General features: G+C 43.3%; 1 protein-coding gene across 1 annotated transcript; it reads right to left on the bottom strand.

The window, feature by feature from the left end:
- Positions 1-942: 942 nt before the first annotated feature.
- Positions 943-6,209, bottom strand: LOC117446800 (transcription factor 15-like). Its single transcript, XM_034083228.2, has 2 exons — positions 5,504-6,209; positions 943-1,901 (listed from the first exon to the last, which is right to left on the bottom strand). Exons 1-2 carry the CDS (start codon positions 5,981-5,983, stop codon positions 1,836-1,838), a joined length of 546 nt encoding a protein of 181 aa, XP_033939119.1. The 5' UTR covers positions 5,984-6,209; the 3' UTR covers positions 943-1,835.
- Positions 6,210-9,913: the final 3,704 nt, after the last annotated feature.

Below are 9,913 nucleotides of genomic sequence, written 5' to 3'. Positions count from 1 at the left end.
GAATATTGCTTCTAAATATTCAAAACGTTGCATACTGTGGTATATATAAAAACTGACCGTGTGTTTTACTGGCATTCAAAAAAAGAGATCGGTTTTTGTCAAACGCAAAAAGGCTGAAATGTTTGAACCTCCACATGGATTTTTCTTTTCTGAGCTTTAACACCAAAGTTTGAACTCTGCTTCTTCCTCTCTGTGGTTGATCTCGTTGGCATGGCTCCAGGAATGTGCTACACCCCCCGATGGTTCCCATAAGTAATCATCAGTCCCTACAATAGATCCAACAACGCTAATTTGTGTCTTTCCTGTTTTGCCTTTACCTTAGACTCTGATTCATGCCTTCCTAACTGGCACTGCCTACTGACAGGCTGTCTGCGGGCTCCCACTGCTGGGATAGCTTTCAGAGAGCCCACTGAGGAAAAGATTGATTACTTCCTCCATGAGATTCCTTGGCATTACTCAGACGGAGAGGGTAAACCTTCACTGGAATTCCCCGTATATGTTTCCTCCTCTGAGCCGTTACAGGCAGAAGATGCCAGTAATGGTTAAGTGGTTTGTTCTTTGGATCCAGCTGTCCTGAAGTAACATGAACTCTACATGTGGTGTATAGCATTAATATATCAGGAACATAGATATCTGTAAGAGTTATTTGCAGATCCTACTTTTTGCAGCTTTTGCATCACTGATCTACAAACTAAGGTGTAGTCGCAATGCAGATAGTTCTGCTTTTATTTGTCCAGGTTTACAACATCTGGCTCTGTTCCTATTTTTGCAAATGAAGTTTATCATACCTTACAAATCAATTAACATTTGATATTTGGAACAGCTTTGTTAGAGGACAGTTGAAAATATGTCATATGCCAACAACAACAACAACAATATTATTGTGTGTGCATTATCAATTCAAATAGTTAAATCCATTGTTAAGGCAAACACAAGAGCCACTTTTATGTAAAAATAAATTTAATTTCAAAGTAGATTACAACATGTAATGAAAAAGAAAACAACGAAGTGTCCTGTTGCACACATCTTCCCAACAGCTGTGTGTGGTCCGGCCTGACGTATCCCTCCTCCATGGTAAAGACTAATGCAGACTTGTATGCCCGCTTGTCTCAGTGCCTAACCCAGTACAGCTTATCAGTTCGGGGATAAACATCAACAGCATCTCTGCGTCTCAGCAGCCATGCTCATGCTTGGGTCATTTCACAAATATGACTCAATACATTTGATCCATGGATAAGAGACACAACTATTTATGTAAATAAACCTTAAGCATTATGCAACTTTCACAAGTAAATGTGTGGACATATATTGAATGTGGATATATTAAACAAGGATATTTAAAAGTGATAGCAGGTTCAAACCAGGTTCAGGTATTTTGAATTTGAACAGGGAATGTTTCCTTTTATTAAGATTAAGATTATGAATTGTGCCTTTAAGTAATAGTGGATAATTACCCATAATCCATGCTGCAAAGCTTCTGTCAAAAACCAAAACGTTGCATACATTCTGCTTTGAGGCTCAGACCAATAGATACTCCGCCTCGTTGTTTAGTATCCTACCGATGCCCTGCATCTTTCTAAATGAAAAGAACGTCCATGGCCCTATAGCAGCTTTACGCTCTCACTTTTATTCCCCAATGACATTGGTGTGTTTGCATTGAGTCTGATGGTGTTGGTGCCAGTCCTCTCATCTCACACGGGGTAAAGTGACCGTGAGCCAAAGCAAAAAGTCAAAGTGGTCCTCAGAGTCTGAGATGCTTCCAGACTTGTGGAACAGTTTGTGGAGGTTCCCTGAAGTCTGCTCTGAAGAGTGGATCCAGTCCTGCTCAGACCCTCTCATCGCCGACTTATTTGTCTCCCACTGCCTCCGTGCATTTTCACAAAGTCCCGTCTGTCTTTCACCTGTGACCAAAGAGAGAAAGTACTGTCACTGTATATCTGCAAGAAATATTTTTGACTATCATTTCTAAGTTTAGATGTTTTCATGTAATTTCCTACAAGCAAATGATTCAGCCACTAGCTGTCAAAAAGGGATACAACCAGCACTTCCTTAAAGAACACCTCCATGCACTGAATGATTATGAATATAGACCAATCAGCAATAATATAAATCCAAGATGGACCACATTCAATTGGACTGAGAAGCATGCAGCCCAGCGGCGTAGCTGTGGGTGGGCCCACCCACATGCACGTCTGGCCCACCCACAGCCAATCAGCGCTTCATAGCGCAGAGCCGGGAAGCCCAGAAGGAAGTGCCACAAACTGCAGTTCATCTAGTGGCCGACAGGGGATGGATGCAAAAAGGAGCAATTCCCATAGACCCCCATGTTAAAATGCCCAACTTTACAGCAGAAATAAACATGTTTCTAGCCTGGATCCAATAAAACGTATTCTGGATATAGTTAGATTCCACCTTCATGACAATGGAATAGGGAGTGCATTTTTTTACCGTGAGTTTTTATAGTAAGTAAAGTAACTTTTGCCGTGAGTGAATGAAAGTATTATTTCATCTTGAGGTCTGCAGTTTAGCATGTACACATTTGCTGAATATGAAAACACTCAGTGTGTGCCCATTGTGCGACTGTCAAGGATAAACAACCTGTGCCCCCGATATATGTTGTATGTATTATTGCTACACAAACATTACATTGCAGTTTAAGTGTCGCCAACTCCGTTTAAGAGATCTATCCCCCGTCTGTGTGCGAGGGGGCGGGGCAGTTTACACACACGCAGCTGCTACAACATGCAGCAACACACACACACGGAGGAGATGGCGGAGAGAACGCGCTCCGAGGTGTGGTTAAACTATAGCCGTGTCTATGTGGACAATACTCGTTATCAAAAGTGGAATAAGAGTTTATCATGTGAGGGCGGTAACACGAGCAATGTGTCTAAACATTTAGCAAAAGTGCTCCACATCCAGACGGAGAAATGCACCGGGTTCCACTGTCTTTCTAGTAGCTCTGTAGCCCCGTCCACGAGTAACGTTTCCACGTCAGGTGTTATGCATGCTAGCAGCGACACACCGAGTTAACTACATTATACAAACATGGGTTATGATTAGAGGTAACTGAGTTATTTATTTTGTTAAAGTTTCAGCTATTCTGTTTACAGTTCTGTCATCACATTATTTAATACGATTTGTTAAAACATTGTTGTTTCTTTTGATGTGAAATATTATGTATTTAATTTAAATAAAAAGCAATGTTAGTTTTGTTCACAATTTGTTTAGTTAGTTTACCTTGTTTTTTTCTCCAAAAGAACCGATAAAAGTAATGTTAAAGGACCGGATCGATAAGACATAGACATAGACATACTTTATTGTCATTTCAACAAGACACAGAGTGTACTATTACAACGAAATTTCGTTGTACTGGCTGCAGGAACAGGACAATATAAAAACTTGCTAAAATTGTACATATAAATAAATAATAGTGACGTGGTGCTGATACAATTAAAGATAAAGTGTGCGTTTAAAATATAAAGACTTACTATACATATAAATAAAATAGACATACTATATAACAAATATGTGCTCTTTACACAGCGTAATGTAATCTTTATGTTACTGGTCTGCTTGCTGTTCAGCAGTCTGATGGCTTGGGGGAAAAAGCTATTGCAGAATCTGGCTGTTCTGCTCTTAATGCTGCGGAGCCTCTTGCCAGAGGGCAGCAGGGAGAACAGAGCATGGTGAGGATGAGTGGGGTCTTTAAAAATGTTCTGGGCTTTTGTTAGGCAGCGTTTCTGAGCGGTGTCTCTAATGGGAGGGAGAGAAACTCCGATGATCTTCTCTGCTGTCCTGACCACTCTCTGCAGAGACTCTTCCGGTCTTTGTGTTGCAGTCTCTCGACCAGATGGAGATGCCGCTGGTCAGCACGCTCTCTGTGGTTCCTCTGTAGAACGTGGTGAGGATGGGAGGGGGGAGCTGTGCAGGAAGTGTAGGCGCTGCTGTGCCTTCTTAAATAGTGATGTAGTGTGAGTGGACCAGGTCAGACTGCTTGTGATATGCACCCCCAGGAACTTGGTGCTGCCTGTAGTCTTCACTGCTGTGCCGTTGATGTGGAGTGGTGGATGACAGTGCTTTTTGTTCCTGAAGTCGACAATCATCTCTTTTGTTTTATCGACATTCAGGATCAGGTTGTTGGTGTTACACCAGTCTGTCAGATGTTTCACCTCCTCCCTGTAGGCCTGTTCGTTGTTGTCCCTGATGAGTCCCACCACTGCTGTATCGTCCGCATACTTTATGATGTGGTTGGTACTGAACCTGGAGCATAAGCGTAAGCGCTATCGATAAAAGTAGTAGTACCGTTAAAGCCTTAACGATAGCCATCCCTATGTGGATGTCAGTTTTACACACATTCTGAGGCCGCCGTGCCTATGTTTGTTTTCACTGCTAATTTATGCTTAAGTTCTATTGGTGCATTAAAAAATCATTACAATCATTAATGAAGTTTCAGCTCAGACCCCACACTTAATGTCTCCCCCTGGCCCACCTACATTTCTCCAGGCCCACCCACACAATAATTCCTGGCTACGCCACTGATGCAGCCATTATAATCCAGCACTGTCACATGACCTCCCTCTAAAGCTCAATTCAAACTATTTTTTACTGATGAACTTTAGAAAACTAAAACTCCAGGCAAATGGGGATGTGAAATTAGGAACTTGTTACGTCTCTAACTATATAAGTACAATCGTTTTTTAATAACGCTGAAAATAAAAAAGTTTACAATGCCTTCAGTTCACACCAAAAATAAATGTCAATATATATATATATATATATATATATATATATACACTCACTCTCTACTGCAAAGAAAACCTCAAGCCTTCATTAACAATGAGACATTATATTTAACCAGTATCTTTATAACTTTATATAAATGTGCAACTGTTGTGGCCCTTTGTGTATCCGCAAAGATACACGCTGTAATCCATCAATGACATAGAACTATTTTTAATGCTGTGATTTTACGAGTCATTCGGAACACACATTATCTATTAAACACGTTTTATAATCCCGCTCAAATGTTCCATTTGGCACCGCGCGCTGCATTCTGCATGATGGTGCAGGGATTACATGCGGGGGGTTAAAAGTAGAAACTGCACAGTAAACATGATTGCATTATAGCGTACTCAATTATATATAGGTCGTATTAAGAAGTAGAAGGTTTTACATGAATATAGTGGACTTATTTGTAGTATTCACAATACATTGGTCACTTGCAACATTCTCTTGCACTATTTTATGTTACGTCTGTCCTGTTATTGCATCCTTTTGTATTGTTTATATTATATCATATATTTCTGTTGCATTGTTGGAGCCTGGGATTTAAGATGTTCATTACCACACTGTGCATATGAAAATAAAACCTTTGAATCTTTGATCTTTGTATATTTGCTGTGTGCATTACGCTTCCCACTGAGAAAATCATTTAAGTATGAATTTTGAAATGGAGCTTTGGCACCTGCCAGTGACTAAGGATAGGTTATTCATATTTTACCCCTCTCCGTTGGTTGCTGAGGCAGAACGTGCAGATATTCCGGGGCTTTTTGCCTTTTCCTCCTCCCTTCCCCTCCTTGTAGACAGCGCTGAGGCACGGCTCTCCGTCCTCCCTCCCGTCCCCCACCACCAGCACGTTGGCCAGGTGTGAGATGTAGCTGGACGCCAGGCGCAGCGTCTCGATCTTGGAGAGTTTTCTGTCCACCGGTTCCGTGGGGATGAGCGTCCGCAGCGCCGTGAAGGCCGTGTTCACGTTCTGGGTCCGGTGTCTCTCCCTGGCATTAGCGGCGTTTCGATGCGGCACCACGACGCCGGACTCCAGCCTGTAGCTCTGCCCCGGGATCCCGCAGCAGCCGTAGCCCTGGTCTGTGCTGCCGTCGCTCTCGCTGCGGTTCTCCTCGTCGTCCGAAATCAAGGTCAGGTCAGCCGGGTAAGAGAAGGGATGGGTCGATACCGGCCTTAGCATAGTGAAAGCCATCATTTGTAGCCAAGAGTGTTCCAGGGGAAAGACAATCCCTTATGTTGACGTAGAAAACAGCTGCATGCAGACTAGAGCCGAGCGTAAAAGTGTTGTAACTCCAAGGTTTACACACGAGTCCCCAGTTTGTTTTGACACTTCCTCTTAGGATGTTCCAGTGTGGTGGTGATCGTGTCAGGGAGGGCTCTTATAGCAGCTACAGCAGCCCCAAGCAGCTGCAGGGGGAGGGGTGGGGCACATGCAGCCTGGCTCCCATCTTCCCAAATGTTTTGGTCCTAAAAGTCCACATGCTTTGAGTATGGCAAGATGTGGACACCTTCCTCAACACGAGCCATTAGTTTTTATGGGTGGAATTTGGAGCACAAGTTTGATGGCCTTCAGACGCAGATTGATGACTTAACAAACGCTGCAGAAAGTTGTGCAACAAAACTGAGAACATTTACTCAAGTTGGCAGAGGTGGGAGAAGTACTCGGATTTGGTATACTTACAAGACAAGTGTAAGTCCTGCATTCAAAATGTTACTCAAGTAACAGTGCAAAAGTATTATCATAAACATATACTTAAAGTACCAAAAGTAGTGATTGTGCAGATTGGTCCATTTCAGAATAATATATATGATATGTTTTATAATGATTGATCATGAAAGTGTTCTCAAAGCTGGTGAAGGTGCAGCTAGTCTGAAGTACTTTGTAGACTGCAGGGTAGCTGGTGGATTTACTCCAGGTGGAACTAAAGTCTGATTCAACACTTGATTAGATTTCACATCATTCATCTGTGAAGTAACTAAAGGGATTAAATACATGTAGTGGAGTAGAAGTACACCATGTACCTCTGAACTATAGAGTAGAAGTGCAAAGTAGCATAACACTGAAAAACAAAATGGTAGTCCTAGAGTAAATGTACTTAGTTACTTTACACCGCTGCAAGTAGGCATACTGTACTTAAGACACTGACACTTGTTGTATACTTGGAGATGAAGATTTGACCAGTGGTGGAAGAAGGACTTAGATCTTATAATAATAATACTGCAGTATAGAAATACTCTTTTACAAGTAAAAGTCCTGCATTAAAACGTTACTTAAGTAAAAGTACAAAAGTAACAGCATCACAAAATCCTTAAATACCAAGGATTAGTAGAGTATTACTATACCAAGTGTGGTGAGTAAATAATGCAATGTATGCTTCTAAATTGTGGTGGAGTAAAAGTACCAGAAAAGTTAAATACTCAAGTAGAGTACATGTATCTCAAAAATATACTTAAGTACAATACTTGAGTAAATGTACTTAGTTACTTTCCACCACTGGATTTGACAAATCAAAAACACTTAGCAGTTTGCGAGGCAGTCAGAATCTGAAATCCTGAGTTTTAAAATGTGTGGAAGGAATAAAAATAACACATTGTACGTCACAACAGTGGTGTGTGTGTGTGTGTGTGTGTGTGTGTGTGTGTGTGTGTGTGTGTGTGTGTGTGTGTGTGTGTGTGTGTGTGTGTGTGTGTGTGTGTGTGTGTGTGTGTGTGTGTGTGTGTGTGTGTGTGTGTGTGTGTGTGTGTGTGTGTGTGTGTGTGTGTGTGTGTGTGTGTGTGTGTGTGTGTGTGTGTGTGTGTGTGCGTGCGTGCGTGCGTGCGTGCGTGCGTGCGTCAGGGACTGTGTGCTTGCAGAATCCTTACAAAGAGCATGCAGACATTTACTGTGTTGTATTTAATGAGAGGAACTATTAGACATCAGAATTCAGTATAAGATCCTGAATGTATTCAGATGTGAGGGGGGGGGGGACTGGACTTGTGGTTAACTGTGTGTAATGATTACTAATGAGTGACTATGTGCTCCCTTGCCTGCAGTGAGAGGACCCCACGAGGCTGTGCTGAGAGCAAGGTGTGTGAGTGCAGCTCAGCTCATCAACACAACATGAGTGAACTCACTAAACTGTAGCCAATCAACTCCTCACAGAACAAGCTGTGGATGTGTGAAGTGAAGGCAGTGACCCTGTCCAGCTGGTCTGATCTCTAGTGGCCTTCTTAAGTAGAGACTGGTGAGGAAAGCCCTGTTCAGCCCACAAGCCTCAATGTGGTCCGAGCAAACAGTGCAGCCTTGTGGCTCACTCTGAAGCCAACTTATTGGAACAAGACGATGAATACTTGTCCTGCCTGCTCTCACTGAGTACTCTAAGTACTCTGAGTACTCAGACTACTCTTCCATCAGCAGATACCGTAGAAACACGCATCCCCCTCTCACGCAGTGCACCGTCTTAGCTTCAGCTCAGTCAGAGGTGACTCTTACACATCCTGCCCCTCCCTGCGGACATGTTGCACATCTCTGCCCCACACTACCTCTTTTTAACGTGCTCCACTTTGAAAATAGTATTTGTCATATTTTATTTTATTTAACTGTACTCAGTGTCTTACATATTCATGTTCTGTGTAAATATTCACTTTATTTGTATCTTTTTCTTAAAACAGTTTTTAAGTAGTTTTTGTAATGGGAAAATGCTTTGCTTCTTTTTTTGTTCAAAAGAATATAAAGGTATTATTAGTTAAGTGTCCTTGTTATGAGAGGTAATCAAAAGGATTGTGATTCCTGACTTGATGGTATAATGCCGTGGCCCCGCTGGCTCCTGTCCTCAGGGGCCACAGTGAGCGGCGGCGGCCCTGCAGTCGCCCTTGTTCAGTTTGTGTAATGGGTTAATTGCTGCGGGTAGATAAACACTCAGCAGATGCTGGGGGTGATCGGCCTGCACTCTCTCTGTGTGGAGCGGCAAATGGCTTCCAGATTGACTGGAGCTGTCAGAGGGGGGAGGGGGGGGGGGGGGGGGGCGGGCTGGGAAAGGGAGAGTGTCATCAAAGGGTCTGTTTTTACAAACACAACCCCTTGACACATCAAACCGGGGCCCCGGCGGCCCCTGGCCCCTGCTCAGCTGCACCAACATCAGCGACCTGTGTGCAACCTGGCTCCGCTCATAAAGCGGGACACCATGCAGTGTTACCACGCAGGCAGCCAGCAACACGCCCCCCCCCAACGACACCATGCTCCTCAGTTTGGAACCGTAAATACTTCAACCCCCCCGACCCCTGCATCCACTGAAAGGAATGCCGTTCTGATGAAGTGTGTGTCCAGCGGAATGTGGGAACGGTTCTGAATGAGAAATGCTTACTAAAGTATGAAGTCCACGGAATGCTTTGTAAAGCTGATATCACGGGAGGAAGCTGCTAGCAAGATAAAGTGCGCCGTAGCTGGACTTGGCCTTAAGATTATTAGGAGATGCTCAGCATGAAAGAAAAGTATAAGTATGTCATTTCTTCCGATTGGTTGGTTAGCAGGCTCTGTCTCACCAGGTCACCGAGTCCTTCAGACAGGTTGGATGACTTGGTTTCAAACTGGAGTCACTCATGTTCTGTGTTTCTGCCACATCGTGCGGTGATGGATCTGATTCAGGCTGAAGGAGAACAGCAATGAACCGACTACGTGTTCAGCTGGAAACTATTTGTATGGACTTTAACTTTCGACCCTAACCTGACAAATGTGTCGATTACATCAACGCAGACATCCTCAGTGGCTTAGAGCTTAGCCTCCACAACGTTGGTATACATTATAACGTCTAACGTGAAAGGTGACCACGCTCTATAATAACAAAGTAGCTATTTGTTTTCTAACAATAGTATTAAGACCCTAAAAACAGTCCCTCTCTAGATGAGATGCTTCGCAGTGACGAGTAGACTTTGTCCTCATCAGATATTTCCCAGCAGGCAAAGCAAAGGTGGATACTGAGCATTGAGCCCCCCCCCCCCCCCATGGCTTACTGTAAATGGACATGAGACATAGTTTATGATCTACGTCACAGCTGCGCCTTTATGCTAGGAACAACTATAATGTCTGCTTTGCAAAAGATGCTTTAGTGCAGTTGTGTAGCTGCACTCAGCGGCAGACAGGAAGCAT

Source organism: Pseudochaenichthys georgianus, chromosome 5 (genome assembly GCF_902827115.2).
Source record: "Pseudochaenichthys georgianus chromosome 5, fPseGeo1.2, whole genome shotgun sequence".
Taxonomy (NCBI): Eukaryota; Metazoa; Chordata; class Actinopteri; order Perciformes; family Channichthyidae; genus Pseudochaenichthys; species Pseudochaenichthys georgianus.
The sequence above is the reverse complement of the archived record's forward strand: the minus strand, read 5'-3'. Positions and strand labels throughout refer to the sequence as shown.